Raw genomic sequence first — 24,633 nt, forward strand, 5'->3', positions numbered from 1 at the left:
GCTGATGCTTGGTGGTGGCGGAGAGGAGCCAGTCGTCCAAATAAGGAAACACCTGGAATCCTCAACGTCTCAGGTGAGCTGTGACCACTGCCATGCATTTGGTGAACACTCTGGGGGCTGAAGTGAGGCCAAAGTGCAGTGCTCTGAATTGGTAATGACTGGCTCCCAGCCGAAAGCGGAGAAACCTTCTAGAGCGTCTGTGAATCTTTATGTGATAGTACGCATCCTGAAGGTCTATAGAGCACATCCAGTTGTCCTTGCCCAGAAAGGGCAGAATGGATTGCAGCGTGACCATCCGGAATCTTGCCTTCATGACAGACTTGTTTAGTCTGCTTAGGTCTAGTATCGGTCTCCAATCTCCCGTCCTTTTGGGGACCAAAAAGAATCTTGAGTAGAAGCCGGATCCTACTTGGTCTGCCGGCACTGTCTGGATGGCTCTTTTTTCCAGGAGTTTTGAAACCTCCTGTCTTGCCAAATCCCTTTGACCGGGTGAGATGTCTGGAAGGGATTGTAGAGGTACGGGAAACCTTTCGAAGGGGATTTTGTAACTCTCGGATATGATCGACTGTACCCACTTCTCTTGGGATAGGGATTGCCAGGCTACTGGGTACAGTGAAATTCTTCCCCCGACTGCCTCCAAGGGTGGACAGTCGGGCAACACCTCAGGGATGCTGAAAAGGCTTCTCAGGAAGAGATTCCCTGTTGCCCTGGTTCTGAGGACCCCCCCTGCCTCTAGGGCGTCTATTATTGTTACCCCCTCTGCCTCTGGGGGTAAACTGACCACGTGTGTCCCGGGTAGCTGCTTGGGCTTTTCGAACCACATCTTCCCGCCCTTCTGACCCTTGGGATAAGGTCTAGAAGGAGTGGAAAACTGGACTCCAACGGCAGAAAGAGTTTTACCGTCCTGCTCACATCTGGTCAAAGTATCCTTCACCTGAGGTCCGAACAAAGCCGAACCATCAAAGGGGGTGTTGGTGAAGGACGCCTTAAAGGGGTCCAAAATTACACAGCCGCATCCAGGCTTGGCGTCTAAGAGCAACACCTGTGCCTGCGGCCCTGCTCGCTCCATCGGCCGCATAAGATATGAGCCGCATGGAGGAGTTAGATATGGAATTCAGGATAGCAAGCTGTGAGGCAATCTTTTCCTGAGCCCCAGCAGCAGAAGGATCCTGGACTACTTCTCCCAGTTCCTTGAGAATATCTCGTTGAAGCCTGGTGAAGTGACAAAGGTAATTCAGCGACGCATAGCAAAGGTCGCTGAAGAAAACATCCGCTTTCCATACCTGTCCATGGTCCTAGAATCCTTATTAGGAGGATGGACAGGTACTGAAGGATCCGCCAGTTCCTTCTTAGTGGCCGCCACCACCATAGCATCCACAGAGACACCTTTGGAAAGGAACTGTTTATCCGAAGGGGCTGTGATGAACTTGGATGGTCTCCTGGGGACAGGTTCCACAGAATCTGGAGCCACGCCTTCCGAGCCACTACCTGCATGAGTGGGTCGAAGGCGGAGACACCAGGAGGTGGAGGGTCGGGATCCAAAGCCTCCAGGTATACCGACTCATCCTCGGAGGGGTCAATGGAGGCCAATTGCCCCTCTGTTTGAGGAGCTCAAGGATGTCTGAAAAGGAGACATCCTCAGAGGGGGACCGGGGGGAACCCTCCGACTCATCTAAGTCGGTATCAGATGTAGTAGACTCGGGGGAGTCTGTGTGTTTCCTCTTACACATCCTCTTCCGAGGGGGTTCCCCTGCAGGATCAGGAGAAACCTCGGAAGAGGAGGAAATTCCCAGTGGGGAAACCTGGGGCGATGGATCCCTGGGCCTGAGAGCAAGAGGCATCTGCAGGCACTGATGAGGGAGGAGCTAGAGGGACGGACCGCTGACCTGGCTCTGAGGCCAGGACACTCCTCATCACCTCAAAGGCTCCTCTCCCCGGGAGACCAGAACACACCCGCTCCGAAGAGACAGGAATGGTCGGCTCCAAAGAGAGAGAAGGCTCCGAGGCCGATGTCGGTGCCGAGCTTACCAGAGCCGAAGCCCCGAGAGGGAGAGCGGGGTCGGACAAGGGTCCGATGCCACTAGCCCCCTCGGAGCCGACAGTGGAAACCCGACGACCGGATCCTTCCAAGGAAGGTCTCAAGGAAGAGATCGGAGCCGAGGACAACGGAGCCGAAAGATGTATCGGCTCCGGCATCGAAACAGTCGCTGTCCCAAGAAGCTCCTGCTCCGAACTCTGGTGTGGAGTCGGAGGAGGAAGCTCAATGATAGGGGTTATAGCCGCAGTCTGTTGAGACGGGCTATGGAGCATTTGGGCCAGTGCCTGAGACTTCAACAGCCTGCTTACCACCCTCTCCAAGTCATGGTCAGACAGCCTGGAAGATCTCAAAGACCGGCTCCGATGGCTCCGCTCCGATAAAAGAGGAGACCCCGGAGCCGAGTGAATACTCATAATAGAAGGGGACCGGGATCTCTTATGGGTCGAAACCATCGGAGCCGAAGTCCCTTGAACTCCAGATGGAGCCGAGGATATCTCGGCTCCGATGCTGGATAAGGTGTCGGCTCCAGCCGGAGCCGACAAGGCCACCATAGTCAGGGTATCGGAGCCGGCCGGCACCGAACCCACTACTTTGGAAGAAACAGTATCGACTCCAGCCGGAGCCGATGTCGGCTTCGACGGAGCCGAAGCCACCGGAGGAGGCTTGGACACTGTAGCCTGAGCCTTCGGTGGCTTATGAGGTTTTCCTGACTTAGGAGGAGAACCCTCAGGTTTAAGTAAACCTCGGAGGATAAGTTTGTTCCTCCTTTCCTGCAGGACTCTCTGGCTAAAAGCATGACACAACGCACAGGAGTCCTGCAGGTGCAAAGGCCCCAGGCAATACACACAAGAAGTGTGACCGTCTGTCAGGGACATTTTCTGACAGCACTGGTCACACTTCTTGAAGCCTGAGACCTTGCCTTCTCTAGACATCCTAAAAAGGATAGACACAAACAGTCCCCACAAACACACAACTTAATCCCTACACAAACACACAGGAAGGGATAACCAGGGGGGAACTAGGCCTGACTAAATTACTGTAACTTAAAACTTATAAAAGTTTACAAAAGGACTGAAAAAGAGGGAAAGGGTAGGGCTGTAACTAGATTACAGACTAAACTGACGCTAAAAAAGGGAAATAAACTCCTAACTACACTTTTCTTATTTTACTAAGAAAAACTCACCTCAGCTGGCAAAGGAGACCTCTTTCGCTAAGCGGCAAACGAGATCTGAGGTAGTTCCGCCTTGAATCATGGGATATAGGGTTGCCTCGAGCTGGTAAAAGGAGTTCTCGAGCTAAAGCAAGTGCCGAGTCGGAGCCGAGGATCGGCTCCGAACCCATCCAGCAAGAATGAAGGCGAGATTGACAACTTAACATCAACGCCCTTTATAAACACACTAAAGTTTGTAATACATACAAAAAATTTTTATTTTCTATTTTGGAAGTTGTGCACCCTGATCTTAGAGCAGGTGATTTCAAGAATTTTTTAGAACAGCGTGAAACTATGTGGCAAATCAAACTTAATGCAGATAAATTTCCCGGTTTAAACGATTCCATCAACATCAAATGCTTTTTAAAGTATAGGAAGTTACATGTTAACAAAGGATGTGATTCTCTTGAATTTTTTAGTTAAGTGAATAGTATTTTTATTTGGTTTTAACTATTCAATTAATTGATTTTTAATTGATTAATTAGTATGTAATTTGTCTTAGTATTTAAATGCTTTGAATTGTGATATTTGTTGCATTCTGATGAAGTCCAGTGACGAAAGCGGGTATTAAACTTTTGACTACGCTATTGCAACTGAGTTTTTCATCTCATACTTTGACTGTGACATTATTTATTTGGTTTTGTGCTTCGTATATTTTATCTAAACTGTGACAGTGTTGAGTCCAAATACTTTTTAGGTACCATTGTAATTTCCTCATATGCAGTCTGGCATATGGCATTAGTAGTATGCAGGATGCCATGAATCCCAAGGCCTGCAGAATTTTTCTTGCAGGGAGTTGGGTTTTTGTTGCCATCAATTGAAAGTACTGAGTCAGTTGTCCTTGCTTGTCTGGCGTGAGATAAGCCATCTGGGCTGTTGTATTTAAGCTGGCACCCAGGAATATTATCTCTTGTGAGGGCACTAGTTTTGACTTCTTTTCGTTTACTGTGTACCCCAGGCAAATTAGCAACCTTTTTACAAACGCCAGATGCTTTAGAAGTACGTCCTTGCTCTCTGCTTGAATAACGCAGTCGTCCAAGTATGGCTATATTTGAATTCCTTTTTGTCTGCAAAATGCAATTACTGGTGCCAGGCACTTTGTGAAGATCCTGGGCGCAGTAGATAAGCCAAAGGGCAGTGCAGAGAATTGGTAATGCATTGAACCAGCTATGAATCTGAGGTATCTTCTGCAATTTTGTCTGAAAGGGACATGCAGGTATGCCTCTTTGAGGTCCAAAGTAACAAGCCAAGCCTTCTTGCCCAGCATGGGTAGAAGCTGCTGTAGTGTCAACATTTTGAATTTCGGAACATCCAGGTAAGTATTGAGAGTAGAAAGGTCTAGTATCGGTCTCCAGACTCTGTCCTTTCTGGGGACCAGGAAAAGTCTTGAGTAAAATCCTTGTCCTTGTTCCTGTTGTGGCACCTTTTGAATAGCTCTCATGTCCATGAGGGCTGTAATTTGTTTTTCTGCCTCTGCCCATTGATTTTGTGGCAGGTCTGGCATTCCCTTTAGCCTTGGTAGAGTGTGAAAGTGGAACCTGTAACCTTGAGACACAATATTCAGAACCTATTTGTCTTGGGTGATTATATGCCAATTTTGAGAAAAAAGTGCTAGTTTTTCCCCTAAGGGAGCTGCCAAAAGGTAAGTGCTTGGCATTTGAAGTGGGAAGTCATTGGGGCTGTTTCCTATAAGGTTGTGACTTGTCTTCACCTCCCTTTGGGGTTGAAGCACCCCACTGTCATGATCTGTAAGAGTCTTGGGGCTGAGATCTGCCTCTTGGGCGTCTGTATCGGCCTCTTTGTGGTCTGTCTGACACTGGAAAGGACCAATTCGTAGAAGGCCAATTTCTGCTAAATCGAGGTGGCTGTACCTGTAAGAAATCCTTCACTGTTTGCATGGATTTTGCCTTAGCCTCCATTTCCTTTAATACCTCTTCTGCCTTAACACCAAATAAAATATCCTGCTGTAAAGGAGCATTCAATAATTTTGCCATAACATGATCAGGTAAACTTTGTTCTTTTAACCAAGCATGCCTTCGAATCACAGATCCTGTAACTGCTGCTCTACAAGAAGCCTCTAATGAATCAAAACCACATTGCAGAGTATGTTTTCCCACTTGTTCAGCTGCATGCAATAAATCCTGCATTTCCTTATAGTCAGGATGTTCTGAACTTGTAAGCATTTTCTGTTTTAACAGACATTAAATGTTGTTGGTATTTAAGCATGTGGAAATGGCAATTTAAAGCTCTCACTGCTAAAGTTGCAGAAGTGTAAACTTTCTCACCCCATCTGTCTAATGCTCTAGAATCCCTGTCAGAGGGAACTGGATTTTTAGCCGTGGAAGCCTTTACCCCTTTGGGACCCTGGGAAATAGTTTCTGGGTCAGCAACAGGGTTTTTATAAAGAAATTTGAGAGAGTCAGGGACTCTGTAGTACCTGTCTGGCTTGACTGGAGCAGGGGGCAAAGAATCAGGATTTAAACTGGATTCAGAGAACACATCATCCACAATATCTAACACTGGCGGAATCGCAAGGGGTCTGTGCTGAAGCAATAAAAGAAAGTCTCTGAGCCTTTTCTTGGATTCGGAGTAATCCTGGCCCTCCCAATGGAAATGCTCCCTCATGGTATGTAAAGTTTCCCCAAAAGAGTAATCCTCAGGAGGAGAGGCTGAAGGAATTGATTCTTCAGCATCAGAGTCCTCATAGGGGGGTAAAGAGTATTCCTGGTCTGAAGAGGAATCAGAAGAAATGGAAACCTGGTCAGAGGAATCATAGTTTGTATCTCGCCTAGGCCTTTTATCAGGAGGGGGATGGGAGCCCCTGATCAGAGTAATTAAGTCTTCGGCCATTTTGAGCATCTGTTTTTTTAGGCATGGAGGCCTGTCCAGGTGAATGCTGTACTTGCTTCTTTGTCTTTAATGGAGTTTTAGACTTGGCTGTAGTTTTTATGGTAAGTTGTGAAGGTCTGAAAACACCCTCAGAAGCCGATGCCTGCTCAGTGGCTCCGGATCCATCTGAAGGGTTAGTTTCCATAGGCCCAACACCTTGAGTATCCAGAGGCCTAGACATCTCCATGTGGGAGTCGGAGGCGGCCTGTGGCTCTGAGGTAGCGGGTGTCAGGGGCTGCAAAAGCTCCTCACTGAGAACTGGCGAACCGACGACTGGCCTAGAAGAGGCTTCATCGTCGGTTTTGGGCCTCGGATGCCTGTCCTTATCCTTGTCTTTGCGTTTTTTGTGTATTCTGGTCAGTTGTTCCGATGACATGGTATAATTAAACCTTCGACCAAAGTAATGGCGAGCAAAATCAAACTGGCGTTTAATAGTGCGTTTGTTAAATCTGGCACAAAACCGACAACTAGTGACGTCGTGGTCTGGGCCTAGGCATGGAATACAGTAAGAATGAAAATCCTTATGAGGTATTTGCTTCCCACAAGAAATACAATTATTAACTTTTACTGACATCGGTCTGAGGCAAGAAAAAGTTTACCCAACGGGGTACTTAGCTTTATTGAAGACTTCGGTTCTGAAATCCGAATAGAAAATCTCAGGAGTCGGCCGACCGGCACTTGCGAACTGCTTTTGCTTCGGGCACTGCACGGCAAGAAAGACTGAAGAAAATGGCATCGGCTGCGTCTTCTACACCCTTGGTGCACTGACGTCAGGAAAGAAGTGACAGCAACTGACGACGGACCAAGACTTTGGAACTCTGGCCGATTGCGGGACCGCCTGACGGCAGGATAACCCAAGTGCAATGACTGCAGCAGTGAAACACGATGAACATCAGTATGAAATATGTTCAGAATTATTTTATAACTGACAAAAGTTAAAGAATTTCCAGTACACAAAGTCCAAACATCAAAGCAACCAATGTGTCAAACCAGTGTAAAAAAATAGCCCTACACACTTTAACCATGTAAAGCTGACATAAAATAATGATCAATAGCAATTTAAACTCCTCTTTCTTGTCAAAGAGAGTAACATCTCCACAGTACATTAAATAACTTCATTTGTGATAAAATTGTGATTTGATGTTAAAAGCACACATAGCAAAGTCATGCATATAGTGAATAATACATACATGCTGAAAAATCCAAGTTCTGCAATGTTTTCCTGTCTAAAGATGAAAATAAAGCACAGTAACAGTAAAGACAGGCGCGATTAATTTGTGGTTCTGACTGCATGAAACAGCCCCTAGTGTCTAACAGCACTCACACACACTGTACTTCCGTCAGAAATAGTAACATTTCCTCAGAAACAGAAAAAACAAGCATTTGTCAAATACAGCCAAGTAAATAATGTTACAAGCATAAATTCCAACAGGAACTTCTCTAAACACGGACAGAAATAAAATGTTAAAATAAGTACATATCTTTTAAATAAACAAAAAATACAGAAAGACAGAGAATATGCGCAGCCAATCAGCTGTCACAGGAAGAGACAGAGGGAGAGAAGTCTGAACTTTTGGAAGCTGGCCAGTACTGAGTTTCCTTGGCAGATAGCTCAAAATGTCAAAGGGGCAGTACGAATGATGAACATCTGTTTTGCCATCTGGATGAAGAGCCTCCAATGAGCTGGTCTCACTTTACCCTATGACAGCAAAAAGAATGTGCGACATTAAACAAATACTGTGCACTTCTGAACACAGACTTGTGTCATTTCAAAGGCCTTACTCATAAACAGTGAATACCTTCGGTCTTCACACACACACACCCACACACCCACCCCCACACACCCACACCCACAACCCCACCCCCACACCCACCCCACACACACCCTTCCAGAATGAAAAGCTTCCCTTGTTATGTTTATTTTCTATGCAACCAGGATTCTGACAACCCAGTCCACCATTACTACATCAAGCCCTTACCAAAACTTGCCAAATTCAGATCAAGTCTAAAATACTATCTAGCCAAGATGTACGAATGTCACTGTTTTGGAAAAATGAGTTACATCTGATAAGCAATTTAAACAGTTATCTAATTACTTGATACTTTTAACTGCAATGTTTCTTGGTTAGATTTATGACATCACCTAAGGCTTTCCTTGTCAATACTCCAAATAATGACTTCTTGAAAATTTACTTTCATCTTTTCTTAAATATAGTTTATTGCATTGTCACTATCATTTCTGTTGTGTCTTGTCTTGTGTCATAGGTCATGGCTGAAACAGCTCCTTGGACCAGTTCACCAATATGGTTAGCCAACAAGTAAATAAGAAAAAGTCAAGGTGTAAATCTTATCGGTTTATGTGAAGTATGCTTGCTGTGAAGAGTGGGGAAACAGTTGTCATCACCCGGCCATAGTCAGAATTTAGATGAATGAGTACCACCCTAAAAAACAAAATTACTAGAGGTCCAACCAGTAATATTTATCTGGACTTGTGCAAGCTAAAACTGCAAAGACAGACTATGGCATATGTATTAGGATATCCTAAAATTGTATCACTTGAATGCAATCAGGAATGATAAAGGAAAATTAAGGTCATGTCATGGTATAGCACGATGCCTAGGCTTCATCATGTACTACACACTTTTTTAATGGCAGCACCTACAGAAATATATTGTAATCTGGGAAGTCACTGCAATGTACGTAAAACACAAAGATGGAAAACAAAATGACAGCAGTGCTACTTTCAGACCTACAGGCCCACGACAGCAAAGCAATAAAGTCATCTGGAAGTATAATTCTGGCAGCCTATACAAAAATAAAAATTAAAAAAAAAAAAAAATGGCTGCAGTACTCTGGCATCTCAAATGTGGGGCCTATTCTGTACTTTCCCAACACCTCTAATGAAAGGAGTTACACACGAACAGCTGTACGGAAGTACTGACATACACTTTCAATGAGAACAGTAGCTGCCAACTAGAACAAGAGTTAAATCCACGTATTGCAGAAGCCTCCTGAGGATGTACAGATACAGTGAGCACTCACACCTTTACTACTTCACTTCCAAGATATCTTCTGCAACAAGTCCTGTACTCAGGACAAAGACAATCAACAATAAAAAAGGGAAGAAACATTAGAAATATGATCTACAGTGCTTCTAATAGTCATATCCAGAATTAAATAGCTGGTAAATACACAGGCAGAACTGGAAATGACTGCTGCACAGGCATTCTGTAGCTGTGACATAACAGAAATAGATCAAACAGATGGTGAGATGCATCTAGTAGAGTGGCTATAGCTTTAATAATGCAATGGTTTACTATTCTTAGAATGTCGCAAAGACACAACAAACACACCGCTTCAGAGAGGGTTTGCTGAAACCGAGACTAAAATTAACTGTTACTTCATTGAAAGAACAGGAGCTCCATGATAGAACAGAAGCTGGTAGGGCCACTGAAAGCATGCCCAAACACAAATGGTGGATGATTCAGGATATCATTTAAGAGTTTGCTTCTTCAGGGCCAGGGAGTGGAATGTTTAAGGTTGGAAGTCACAATGACATATGCTGTAGTGAAGTTCAACAGATACATACTTGTTAGTGGGGATCCTGTCACATACATGTGGATATTATGGAGCAAAAGGCATATAAATGGTTTAAACCTCATCACTTAATGAACTTGTGAAGCTATGTAGTCTGTCCGTTTCTGAAGAAATAAAGAAACTCCCACTCAGTGCTAAGCATAATAACCAAATGTAAATTGAGAGCACACACAAATGGCTACAAACAATACTGCACATGTTTTAATTATGCCAGCTACTAAAATTCAGTGGTTAAAATCTTAAATTACAGAAACAGATGCAGATCAGCTAAGAGATTAGACAGACTTATTAATTGCTTTCTTGGGTAATAAGTGTCTTCCCATATTCAGATGTGACTAAGAAGCACACATTAATGTTACTATTAAAACCCGAGAATAAACATCTAAATCTACAGAGAGGAAAACAACAATATTAATACATTTACTGAGCACATAACTAGCAAGTCAGAGCTCATTCTAATCAAATCAACCAAACTTCAATAGCTTTCATGAAAACTTACTTTTTGTTTTGTTCATTCACCAAGTCACTGCTTTTCACATAGTTTGTGATGATATTCCTAACATCGCTACCAGACAGGATATCACCCTTCCTGTTAAGACAAGAACACAGAAAAATAATAGTGTCTTATTTTCTCTCTCCCAAGTGCTTTGATTTTTTTAGGGCATCAGCTCTTCCAAAGCCCACATCACCTTAACACTGCCTTCCATGTTACAGTAGGGCCTACAATATTCCTACAATACACGTTTACCTCCTCTTTCGAAAATAACATTCACTCTCCCTATCCAACAGATGTTGCTACCTCTCACATCATCATCTTCATTTTGTAGGCCACTAGTACAGAAAATGAACAAAGGAAGAGAAGGGATTTGTTTACTTTTTTTTCCTTAACATGAATCGAAATTCATCTTAACTTCATAATGTGCTCAGCTTCAGTGGTTATTATGTAGCTACACAGCATACCTGACAATGAAGTCTTAGCTTCTCATTAACAAGAATTATCTTTCTGATCTGGTCTGTTTGGCTCACTCCACTCACCAAGAAGAAATTAATGCAATGTGCTAGCCATTTCAAAGTATTTTTTTTTTTGTCAATGGCAATTCTTTGTTTTTTGCAAGGGAGCCATAAACAGCTGATCTCATTTTTTTACGTAGTACTTCAACTATATATACATATCTAGGGAGTACAGAATCCTCCGTCCCTTAATCTGGGGATTAGGGAAGAAAATCGGGAGACTGATGATTTCTGTAATGACTTCTGGCAAAAAAGAGGGGTTAGTAATCACCAAGTATTTATGGAAAAACAAAAAAATTACTACTTGGATAGGAGGGCCTGTAACTCAGACTCTCTTAGTAGGGATGACACTGAGTGGAAGATAAAAAAAATATCTTGGGAGTAAAACCATTCGTCTTTCTGGCCAAAAGGAACAAGATCTATGGCTCCTTGCAGTAGCACTTCTGTCTCAAAGAATGAAATGAACGTTCCTAGACTTCTGATACAGGCAGGTTTGGTAGTAAAGTGCAGTCTATACCCTCTGGAGACAATATGTAAAACATACTGGTCTGTAGTACCAATTCTGGCAGAAGGCAGCCAGCTAGCCACTTTTACTGGGCCAATGAAGGAAGAAAAGTTTTTTTTTTTTTTGGGGGGGGGGGGGGGTTGATACTATCACAGCTGCTCTCTGCTGGGGACTGAGCCCTGAGGTCCTCCAGACCTCCTGTCGTCCTACTGCCATTTTCTTTCCTATTTGGGCATCCAATTCATACCTTTTGCCTGGTTGCATTTTTCCCATCTCTGATATAGCAAGGCCCTTGCTTTCAGGTCATTTCTTATATAAATGGGACAAGGAGAGTGCAGCATATTTTTAACTGGCTGCATTGTCTTCACTTTTTCCACCAGTTGTTTAAGTGCATTGTATAATGAGGGTCGAAAGAGCAAATTCTTATCCAAAAGGTATCAGGGAGTTGCACCTTGAGATCCTCAGAATCCAAATGGGTCACCAGTTAGCAATGCCTTGAAATAACTGACACTCACAAAGAAACAGCTGTCTTGGCATAAAAGGCTCCTTAGTTACAGGAACCAAGCTCTTATGTGGATGGGCAGCAGCTAGGGATTTGGTAATCCTAGACAGACATCCCTGGACTCAGATATGTGGGCTAACACCTTCTTTGAAATAGCAGTGGGGATTCTGCCTTGCCCTTCTTTAAGAATCAAATGCCATTCCAAAAAGGACATGCGTAGACTTATATGTCCAAAGGACAGAATAAGGCCTGGTCTTTGTCCACAGAGATAAGCAAGGGTCTGCAAGTGTGACAACCTTGTGAGGAGTGATGTCAGAAGCCTTGGTGTAGCAGACGCGGAGGCAAAGGCTGTTTCAATTCTTTCATACAATTGACACTCTCTGACCTAAGGGTCCCCACTGAACTTATCTTTTTCGGGGGTAGATATCTGTGTTATTCTGCTGCTGTGTGTCTGCAGACATGGCAGATCATTTTCAATGGAAACAGATCAGCCTTTCAGTTTTTTTCTTTCATTTTTTTTTTTTTTTTGCAAATACTGTCTTTAAATATTCTTCTTCCAAATACTTCAATGTGTGGCAACCCTTTACAAATGCTTGTGTCCACAGGAATGCAGTGCACTATAAGTAGCCATCTCCATTTTAGAGTTACCTCTCCAAACCTGGCTGCCAAAAAAAGTTTACCTACACTACCACCCTGAGGAGGCTTCCTACTGAAAAGTTTACCTACACTACCACCCTGAGGAGGCTTCCTATGGAAAAGTTTACCTACACTACACCACCTTCAGAAGGCTTCCTATGGAAAAGTTTACCTACACTACCACCTTCAGAAGGCTTCCTATGGAAAAGTTTACCTACACTACCACCTTCAGAAGGCTTCCTATGGAAAAGTTTACCTACACTACACCATCCTCAGGAGGCTTCGTATTGAAATGCTGAGACTCAAAATGCTGAGTCTTGAAGTGTGTGTGTGGTGGGAGAAGACTGAAAACACAGGAGAACCACAAATTTCAAACATTGCTTTTCTCTTTCAAAGTTAATATCATTATTATTATCATCATCATCGTTATTTTTATAATTATTTTTTGCAGGGGCAATCCCTTCTACACCTCCCAAAAAAAAAAAAAAAATATATATATATATATATATATATATATATATATATATATATATACACACACACACACACACACACACACACACACACACACCAACCTCAACATCACCATGCCTTGTAGAGATGGGAATATTCTGAGGAACAGTAATCATGGACTTAGAATATTTAAGTTCCATTTTTGGTCAGTCATGGCATTCTGGGACTCGCACTAACGAGTCTAGGCATTTCAAACGGTTACCTCCGGAGACAGATTTCGTGACTAACCTATTTACTAACTTTTGTGTGTTGCCATGCATAATGCTTTCCTACAGCTCTGTCTTACATGACCTGTCAGATGTAACTGCATGCTGCTTTGTCTCCTGTGCCAACTAGCCTCTGGACACTCCATAATCCTTTGCTTCAAAAGTGATTCCAAAATGTTAACCTAAAACTGAAGTTAACCTCAAAATCATTAGTCTTCAACTTTTAATTTGCTCCCTTTCTCCTGCAAGAAAATATCCTCCATGTTCCAAACTACAGAGAGCTTATCAGCTTCCCCCAAGTTGTTAAAAATGGTCATCCCTTGTTTAATCTTTGGTATCCAAGGATATGTGGGTAGAACACAGTTGCTTAGGGTCATACAGTAATTAGTATACAATTCAAACATCTACTCTATATTAGCAGGCATATACTCTTCCTGCAGAATATGCTGCTACAATAATGGTTGAATAAGACAGAATATTTACAAACATATCATTTCTAAACTGCTGTCTGCAGAAATGGCACTCATTTCAAGACGTGACATCCAGACACAGACACACACACACACAAATTGTACCTATTACCGTACAGCTACATGATCCACAATAGTTACTTGTGCTGGGAATCCTGAAAGAGTGGTAATAGCCTAGCTGAGATACTGTAAATGGAAACAATTTCTGGTGGGTGATAAGGTTTCTCCTCATTTGGTGTTTCAGTAGTCTCTGTTGTATCTCCATCAGGCGGCAACTCTGAAACTGTAAACGATCGAATTCTAAAAGAAAAAAATGAAAGAATTTCATTAATTACCTACTGCTTTATGATGCAGTTCCCCTCTCAAGCACCCAGTCTAAGCAGAAGACTTGAATACTGCTTCACTAATTTGGGGAAGGCCCCCGTTGTAATGAGATGTTCACACTTTCTTCATACAATACCAAGAACTGAGGAAAGGGTGACATTACTATCAGTATAACAATACCATTTAGGGTTACTGTCTGCTGGTAAGTTTCATCTAGTAGTCCTGAGTCCAATACCCTCAGTCGCTACTTGCATACAGAGTTCTTACTATGTCATCAAATTAAAACAAAATGCTATCCATAAGCGTGTGGACTTCCTCCTGCTTTGGCTGACTAATCTCACATCCATATAAGGCTACCAGATTCCAACAGCAACTTCTGCTTAGTAAACAAAATGACAAAGCCACTAGCCATATCCTGTACTAATTATAGAGCTACATACCTCCTCAAAAGGCAAATAGACAGCAACAGACTGCTTAATTTTTGCTGTAAACAGCATATGATGCATTCAGATGTAATAATCTACCAAAAAGTTGACCATTCAACAGGTAAGCAAAATACCTCAACTATACTGCAGATAATTTAGGTTAAGTGAGCCAAAAATCAAAGCATTGGTCAGCAACAGTGGCACAACAGTAGTCAGGGGTTGGTGTCACTGGGGGGGGGGGGGGGGGGGGCAAAAAAGACCTAAGGAATGGCACAGAAGACTTGACTAAAATGATCCCGACAAAACACAAAAATGCGAACACAAAAATATTTACAAATATCCCTTTTCATTTATAGACCACTTGGCATAATGGTTAAGATCTTCGCCTCCCATGCACAAGATACAATGTTCAATCCTGACCTCTGGCCAATGCCTCTTTGGAGTGTGCATGCTCTCCCCATGACTCTGTGAGGGTTCCTCCCACCTCCAAAAACATATAGAGTGTTTCCAGATTAAATTCACCCAAAAATGGAGGTGTGGACAGCAGCACAGACTCTACATGATGCTCTATAGGAGGAAGCGTTGTACAGAACAACCACTTTGGGCATCTAGTGTGATGTGCAGTGCCCTCAAGGTAGAAAAACATGGATCAGAGACTGCATACCATGGCAGGGTTAGCCATTCCAAAGTGTAAAAAAATAAGTCTCTTGGTGATTCGGTCATGTTAACTAATGTCTCCAAATGGGCATGAGTACTTGCCGGTGATAAGCGGGTTGAGGACACAGCCTACTCAGATCTACACCAGGGACCCATGCTAACAGATGAAGATGTGTATGTGTCTTTATTGGCCAGTGTGTGCCCACCATTTAAAAAAAAATAGAAGCCCTAGGTCAATAAGCTACTGGCTGGCAGGTGTCCAAATTGCCCAGCTTGCCAAACTAAGAACTGCTACACAATGTAGGTTCACTGACAGGACGGAGAGCTTGGAAGTGGATGACATGACAGTAAAGAGGATGCTGGACAGCCTATGTATCCAGGAGGCAAAACACTTGGCTTGGGATCCAGAATCTACTACTCAGTAGGAAGACAAGCTAGAAATGGTCTGGGAATTGTGATGGAGAGACCTCAGAACGTAGCGGAGGATGTCAATAGAATTAGTGACAGACCCACGGCAATTAGACTCCAGACTAGTGATAGGGCAGTAATCATAATATCAGCCTATGTCCATCAGCAGGTATGTGGTGGTGGTGGTGAGAAAGGGTGCATTTAGGCAGCAGTTGCAAGACCTATTAGATAAAGCAGGACAACATAAATTGATACTAATAATGGGTGATCTGAATGCACTTATCAGAACAGACAGAACAGAATATGAGGACTGCCTGGGTCCACATGGGGGGGGGGGGGGCAACAGGAGTACAGGCCATTCTAGACTTCTGATTGGTAAATGGCTTGACAGTAACTGACACATGGTTCAGAAAAAGAAACAGTCAAGATCACATACAAGACTGGTCAACATGCAACTCAGCGATTGCAAAGTCATCCCCAGTGAAAGAGTCAGCCAACAGCATTAACCACTGGTTGCCACAAACAGATGCAAGTAGTGGTCAGACAAGGCTCTAAGGTCAACAGATACTAGGCTGAAAACCTGGAAGACGACTGAAGAGAAAGCACAACAGTTCAAGAAATCTCTGGGCTCTAGCTCCTCAAGAAGAAATAGGTGGAGTTGAAGAAGAATGTCAGTGCCTCTTAACAGCATGTGTGCGGACTACGGAAGCAAGGTAGAATAAGGAAAGCTGCTGGTGGAATCAAGAGAGGAGGGGTTCAAGAAAAAGTGGGAAACAGAAATGGCAGACTAAAAAGGAATAGCAAAGAACAAGGCACCAGTGGCACTCTATCAACTTCTGGAAAGTGACTCAGTGGATGGCATAAAGAAACTATATTAGTTTTCAAGGCAAAAACAGAAAGATAAAGAAGATAGTTAGACACTCTTCTTAAGGGATGCCAGCAATAACCACCTCACCAGTCCACACTTAAGCAAAGGCAGATGGAAGGCGCAGTTCTAGCAGCTTCTGAATGAAGAAAACCCAGACAAAGCTACAATGAGAGAAAAGAAGTAACAGAGTAACCCAACACAGAATTAAGAAAAGCACTTAGAAAAATGAACTCTGGAAAGCAGCAGGCTCAGATAAGGGTCACAGCACATATGCTAAAGATGTTGGGTGAGAATGGGAAGAAATGGTTCAAGAGGGTACTCAAAGCGTTATGGACAGAAAGCAGTATCCTAGATGACTGGAGTATAAGCATATTAGTGCCAATTTTCAACAACAAATGGGACATTCACAACTGAGGGTACAAACTCCTGTCATATTGCATGAAAGTTCTGGAGAGGATGACTCGAACAGGCAGAATAGTAGAAAGCAAGATGGGAGATGAGCAGTTCAGATTCAGATCAGGACGAAGCACACTGCAGTAAGACAGATAGGTGAGAAAAAGCTAGAAATTAAGAAAGAGTCCCAACTTAGCATTCCTACACTTGGAGAAAGCATCTGACAAGATCCCAAGAAACAGTGTTAGAATTAGTGCAAACTATTTACAAGGACCCAATGATTCAAATGAGAACACTGTTCGGGGGTTCCTAGTGGGAGTTGGTGTGTATCAGGTTCAGTTCTGAGACCATTGCTGTTTATTCTGGTGATGGACTACATTAGCAAACAGGTTGGTGGGGAGAGATCTACAAAGTTCTAGTTGATTCTACACTCCGTTTCAGTTGGCAAGGTATGCACATATACTGCTTTGTCTTTAGCTGTTATGTAGACTGCATTTCTCTATCTTGCAATTACCGTATCACACTGTTCTCACTATTAACTCATGTGACCATTTTTTATCACTAACTATGCCATTTTTGTTAAATTTGTTAACTTATTTGTTAATTATTTGCTAATTATTGTTATATAACTAATTTCATTACTGACTTGCTTTTGTACATTGTTGATTAATATGTGTTCAATTTGATGTCTATTTGTATGTATGGAGCTTTTCTCCCTGGGCCTCTGCTGAAAACAGGCCTCATGCACAGTCGGACATTACCTGGTAAACAAAAAATAAATAAGCAAGCAAGCAAGCTGCAGTATGCAGATGATGTGACACTACAGGCAGACTGTGAGCAAGAAGTTCAGCAAAGGACAGGGGAATGGAATGGAATGCAAAACCTAAGGCAACTGGGATGAAAATGAGTACAGATAAGGCCGTTGTAATTAGTAGAAAAAATAGACCAAATGGAAAACAGTGGAAAACATTTACAGTTTCAACTATCAGGGTGGGGTGGTTCAGAGGAAGGAACTCCTGAATGAGGAGGTCAAAGCAGAATCAGATGTGCTGCAACCAACAAGCACAGAGCATCAGTTGCAGTGCATGACAAAAGAATACTGTAAAGTAAGATGTACAAAACATTGGCGTGACCAGTACTACTGTATGGTACAGAAACCTGGGCAGCAAAGGTAGAGTAGTTGAGGAAGTTAGAGGTGATGGAGATGAAGTGCCTGAGATGGTGGCAGATTGCACACTGTGGGACAGACAAAGAAACATGAACACAAGAACAGAAGCAAATGTAGCCCCAACTGCAGAAAAGGGTCACCAAGAACATATGATGGTTCAGGGACATGAGTAGTAAAGCAATACACAATTAGCTGAAGGTGATTTGAGACGGCCAGGAAAAAGGCAAGAGAAAATGAGGGAGTCCTGCAAAGAGATGAATGGATGGACTGTGTAAGAAAAGTCCTGTGACAGTCAAGCATGAAAGTCAAAGAAAGTAGGAGAGTGGCACTGAATCTAGAGAGATGGTGGCAATTGACACAACACTCGCACCCTCTGCAGAAAATGGGAAAAAAGGGGTTGTTATTGATAATGATAATCATGATCCCTTTCCACAGCATCACGGGACAAATAGTAAACAAATTTTGAAAAATAAAAACATTTCTACCAACATAACTATGTTACTGTTACATTTCCAAGGTAACATTACCAACCCAAAAGCCATATTAATTTTGGAGAGACGTTCACTGTCATTACAGATGGCTGGCATACCTAATTGAGATCCTGCTGTACTCTGATTTACAAAATTAGATGTTCTTACTAAGCTGGGAGGTAAAAATACCAAATTAATATGGAGACAGGAAAGCAAAAATCCCTAGGCAGATACATTGGAAAAGTAAGAAATATCCTTGTAAAACAAACTGGTGCAAAAAGAAAAACAAAAAAAAACAAAACACTTTTCACAAACATTTCCTTGGATGAGGAAGAAAAGGATCAACAACTGCACTACTGATCCCACCCCAAAGCACTTTTTGGGAAGTAAACTGTCTGCAGTTTATAAAATTAGGAATGATGGGCCTAAAAGCCTCATTGGCTTGCAAACACAAAATGCACTGTATGTATAGGCTGCATGGGAAATAGCTACATAAAAGAAGAGAACCAGCCTCATACTTCCCCCACAGTTAAACGGGGTCAGACAGCATCAAATGAAGGGCGAATGGAGACGGAGACGCATGGCAGGGGTATGGTGGAGATGGAGAACTGAGAAGAAGAATCAAACATACGGTGTGGGACTGAGGAAGAAAAGAAAGCCAAAACGTAGTAAACACTGACTGTCACCTAAGGAATTCAAGGACAAGCAACTTTTGATAAACATCACCCACCCTGTTAACAGGGGCCATACCATGACCAAATCTTCCAAATGAACCACAACTTATAGAATAAACATTATGATAATGTATATTCCTCAGCCTGGAAAAAAGCATATGTGGACTATGTTTATTTTGCATTTCTTATGATAGCACTACAGCTGAATCACTCAGTTTACTTACCCATCATCTGACTGCCACAGCCATTCCATTCCAATAGCACAACAGAATGATATACCTTAACAAATCACCACTACAGTCAGGAAAATATGTCAGGAACAGTATACATAGACTCTCAATCAATGGTTATGCAACTCTCACCATATTTCAAACTCCAAAAACTGCTAACAAACTCAGCTGAATCCACCAAAAGACAGGACTTCAACAGCAGTCAAGGACTATCTGGATAACTCACTTTCCAAACCTTTCCACCATTATCAAACAACATTCACATCTCAGCAAAATTACAGTGCACCTGTCCTTAGCATCAAGTTTTTTATATCACAGCACTCTATTAAAAATTTTCTCTAAGTGGTAATGCTACTCAATCTTAGTTCCCTTGCTACTGTATATTTTTTTCTGAAACATATTCCCCTTGTGGACAATGTTAACTATAGTGAAGTATTTAATTTTTCTTTCATAACCGCACTTGTCATTTTTTCTGTCCATGTGATGCTAGCTTACTCTGCAGTAAATGTGTTTATTATACTCCACTGGTCTCTTCCCTGCATTACACTAGTGATCTTTCCTGATCCACCTACATTCTAGTCTACAACAGTCCTTTACAGAGACAGGATTCCAAACTCACACAGGACAGCAGATGTAATCTCAACAAATGTCAGTATGGACAACAAAACATAAAAGGAAAAACCCTGCAGATCTCACAAAAAGAAACTAGCAAAAATAAACTGTCAATACTACCCAGTGACAAATCAATTCATCAAGCACTACATGTAAGTGCAATGCTCCGTTCTTCAGTAGTTTAAGTAAAAATAGATCTTTTCACTTGTTAAACTTCACCATACGAACACAAACAATTCAGTTTAGCCCCACACCACAAGGAAGTTATCTAAATTTCCTTTTTAAACCTTCAATCCACCAGCTTGTAACACTATTTCAAGTACTCATCAGCAGCGTGTTTGTACAATACAACCTCTATATTTTAAAATCTAAAGTACAGAATTACAAAATAAGCAAATTCCCACAACATGATTTTGAACAACGGACTATTAACTAGCCATCAAATGAACTTAAAAAGAAAATATTTGGTGCATAGGACATGACAGGAAGATATGAAAATGGCTACCTTCCACAGCTCTCCTGTCCCTTCAATGTTCAGACTGAAGTAGCTCATTTTTATACTGTATGTCTATTAATGCGGCCAGCTTTGTGATATGTCTTGTATACACAAAGTTAAGAAAGTAATCAGGACTCAGATCACTTGTTTAGTAACAGGGCCAAACATATATATTAGCATGGAAAAACTTATCAAAACCAAAGAAAAAAACATAAAAACCTAATAAATCCAAAAGCCATACAGGTTTGGACTACCAAACAGCTTTAACCGTGGTACCTCGGCATTTCGCCTTCAAGGGATATCAACATATCAAATTCTAAAGCTTAAATATACTAAACAATATACAGGCTTTAGCCCAAATCAGCTGGAGACTACTTTCATTTTATTTTGGAACCTTGGTCCCACATGGATTAAATCAGGAGGTGGCGTTAATTTTTTGAAGAAATTTCATTGATAATATGTCCATAAATGTATATATGTGTGTGTGTGTGTGTATGTGTGTATTTTTTTTTATACGAGTACATACACATTATGAGAGGGTGGTGGTGTATTTTTATTGGTTACATTTTTTGATGATGTTATTGCTATAGAATTCATGGTAATTCTGTTGTTGTAATTTTGCTGCTGTAGTTCTATGGGAAATGTAGTAGTTTTTCATGTGTAAGGGATGTGTTTATGTATATTGTATAGTTATCCCCTTGGGGAAAAAAACATGTACGCATGAATTACCACATAGGTGGCAGGACACTAAACATCGAAAGTGTGATGAAAGACTTGGGGACACAGGTGCACAGAGGTCTCATCATAACCACATCGCCACAACAGTCAAGAAATCCTTCTATGTGGCACACCTCATCACTAAGGGCTTTTCATCCAGAAAAAAGGAGGTCATTGCCCCACTGTACTCATCCCTCATTAGACCCATTATAGAGTATAATGCCCCGTTGGTATGTACCTCACAAGACATCTGCAACAGCTGGAAAGGCCACAGAAATACCTCACTAAAAGAATCACAGGCTTAAAGCAGATGCCATATGCTGACCGTCTAAAAAAACTCCAGCTATACTCTGTGGCATATCGTCTACTCAGAGGCGATCTCTGCTTAACATACAATGTCAAACCCTGAGCTGTTGGACATGCTCCACTTAAAGAAATCCCAATCCCTCAGAGCCACACGCTCCAGGGATCTAAACCTTGTCATCACAATGAACAAAAGATGCTGGAGGGATAGGTTCTTGACCCAGAGACTCCCCATACTCTGGAAAAGACTGCCCATACATGTCAAGCAGAGTGCCTCATTGGCCCTCTTCAAAAGGAACCTTGATGATTGGATGGGAGATAGGAAATTCACCCCGGGGATCATGTCAGTCACCCTGCTAGACAGAGGTCCAGAGAAGTAAATATTGTGGGAAGAAATATCCAGGGAAGTGTTATGGCTAGGCTTGTATAGGCCCCAGGGCCGATAGCCTGGTACCAACCTATGAACCTATGTGCACTGATCACTTTAAAAGTGTGTTGTATAAACAAATCTTGAAACACAACTGTTTAATTGTTTAGTATCTTTAAGCTTTAGTATTTGATATCCCTTGAAGGTGAAACTCCGAAGTACCAGGATTAAAGCTGTTTGGTACTCCAAATCTGTGTACACCTTTTGGATTTATGGCAAAACTTATGTCAGTGAATATGCCATTGCTGAATACACTGAAATATAAAACACACATAAAAAATCAAATCCATTTACAATGAAATTGAAAAAGGAAAAAAAGTGTTTTCTGTAAGGTACAAGACATCCCACAACCTCTCTTTTCAAGGTTGTGCCCTTGCATCCCCAAACCTACGAAAAAGGGAGGCTGCTTAATCACAACAATTTTTTACCAGAACGTTTGATTTAGCTGGTATTTGTCTGGACAACTGCTGGATGGTCACAGAGGGTACCTTTATTACCATGGCAACAAAGTGTGGCTAGCTCAAGTTCCTCCAATATTTCATAATGCATTACTCTAAACGGACTCACCGTATCAAATGAAGTAAGCTATGCTGGCAACTATCACAGAAAAACTGATGAAAGACATCCCCACTGATATGGAAAATTTAGTAACCAAAACCAAAATAAGCCCTATGGTGCTCTTATAGGATCCTCCAGATCTGGCAACCTGGAGGGGGTTTGTTGGGAGGCCGGTTCCAGTATCCAGATAGAAATCAGCTAACTCTAACATTTTGGTAAGTGCATAAGTCGTGTATTTACGTTGATCATGTCTTGACACTGGAACTGACAGAATCCCTAGCAGGCCTTGGGTGGTACTAAGACAACAAACCTTTGAGAATGGTGGCCTCAAAGGAGGCCCTAGCTGTGGATAATACACCAAACTGTGATGTTTAGCAAAAAAATATAAGGTAGACCACATGGTAGCAGGGCAAATGTCACTCAAAGGCAAGTTCCATAAGGAAACGATGGATGTAGGCTGAATGATGACAAAGTATGCTGTTGATTTGGAAGAAAGGGGATTATTACAAGATGAACAGCAAAAGGTAATGCAGTAAGATAGTATTTTGATAGTGTCACCTTACTCATTTTTTGACGTTTTTTCAAACTGGAAAATTAAATAAACATCCTTTCTGAAAGCTTTTGTTCTATCTTTCACATATTTAAGCAATGCAACTGATATTTTCCTTTGTTAAAATGATGAGGGAAAAACACAGGAAGATAGACGGATTGGTTCAGATTCAAATGTGTTGCAACATTGGGCATAAAGGACAGATTAGTTCATAGTGACACCCTGTCTTTATGAAAAATGAAGTACGGATATTTGGATGCTAGAATCTGCTAATCTGAAACTCGTTTGGCGAACGTGATGACTGAGTGTCACCGAGGTCAGAAATTTTACATTAGCAGAGCAAGCAGATTCAAAGGTTAAGAGCATCTCCAGAACAAATTAAGGTCCAACTGAGGGGAAGGATAAGCCAAAGGTGGACTGGACTGGAATATGCCTTTTAAAAAGGCTTTTTAAAAAGGCTTTACAGAGTTTTTGCGAAGCTAAGTATGACAAAGTAAATCCTTTATGATATCAAGAGACTGAGGCTAAATGAACTTTAATAGAAGAATAGTGGCTGCTTGAAAAAGTTCTGCTAAAAAGTTCAATACCAGATAGATGGAAGCTGAAAAGGGCTTGATCAGCTGCCTATCTGCCCATAGTGCATTTTTTCCCACTTGTCTCTCGAGATCTTTGTAGCAGAGGTTCTTTGAGAGGCTGCATGCAAATGCAGAACCTGTGTTGGGAAAGCAGGATCTCTGACCGTCAATGGAAGTGGAGAAACTGCAATAAATCTGAAGGACTGAATGTCCTTGTGACACTGTCCAGAAAAGTGAGACAGCTGGTGATGGTATTGTGGGAGAAAGGGTTTTCTTCTCAGATTATGGCCAAAGCAATGGGAAACAAAAATGGAATGGTCAGAAGTGGTTATGAAAATTATTTTGGCTACGTGTATTTTGGTGTTCTGCAGACAGTTGGGGGTGAATAGTATGGGAGGAAAAGGCATAAAGAAGCCCAGGGAGGCTAGCTGTGGGACAGTGAATCTCTTGCATGAAATTCCTCTTGGAGGACGATGTAGAAAACCTCTTACATTTGCTGTTGTATGGTGAAACAAAGATCTCAACAAGATTTTCCCAACTTGTGAAAGATCTCTAGAGCAGGTGAGCTGTTGGGAGACCATTGGTCTGGGACCAACATCTGTCTGCTCAACCTGTCCACAACCACTTTGGAAGCACCTGGGATGGACATTGCTACAACATAGCAATGTGACAATACACCCCATTCTTGAATCCTTGTAGCTTCTCTGCAGAGGGAATAAGATCAGATTCCACCCTGCCTGTTTATGTAACATACTACTGCTATACTGTCTGACTCAGGGCCTGCCTTTGGTCAACTGCTGCCCTAGGCAAAAGGGCTCAACAGTACCCCCCAACACCCAGACACCCATTTTGGTCTACCTACACCATCTAGAGTACTTATTTTCTTCATTTTTCTCACAGTTTGTCTTACTCTTCTATTTTCCTGTATTCATTCAACACATTTTAAACAAACTTTTTCTTTACTCCAAAAAAAATAAACAAAAACTGGAAAAGTGTCCCTGCTAGAGTGGCACCCTAGGTGGCTGCTTAGTTGGCCTATGCCTAAGGCCGACTATGACCTGAGTGAATGAACACTGCAGTTTGGAGGAGAAGGTCTTGAAAGAGCTGTATTCCTACCACTGCAGGTCTTATCTTCAAGATATTGATGTGCAATTTGGCCTCGTCTGTGGTCCATGTCCCTTGGAGCATACTGTTCAAGTAG

At 42.1% G+C, this 24,633-nt stretch overlaps 1 protein-coding gene across 1 annotated transcript in view; it reads right to left on the minus strand.

Annotated features, from left to right (window-relative positions):
* The window catches only part of EIF2D (eukaryotic translation initiation factor 2D), a 486,000-nt gene that overhangs the window by 134,178 nt on the left and 327,189 nt on the right, over positions 1-24,633 (minus strand). Inside the window, exons 10-11 of the mRNA XM_044076862.1 lie at positions 13,719-13,877; positions 10,234-10,323 (exon numbers count right to left, since the gene is read on the minus strand). Of these exons, the coding sequence (XP_043932797.1) occupies positions 10,234-10,323; positions 13,719-13,877 (249 nt within the window). The remainder of the gene's footprint in view (positions 1-10,233; positions 10,324-13,718; positions 13,878-24,633) is intronic.

Source organism: Protopterus annectens, chromosome 7.part0, assembly GCF_019279795.1.
Source record: "Protopterus annectens isolate FY-2018-M chromosome 7.part0, PAN1.0, whole genome shotgun sequence".
Lineage (NCBI taxonomy): Eukaryota > Metazoa > Chordata > Ceratodontiformes > Protopteridae > Protopterus > Protopterus annectens.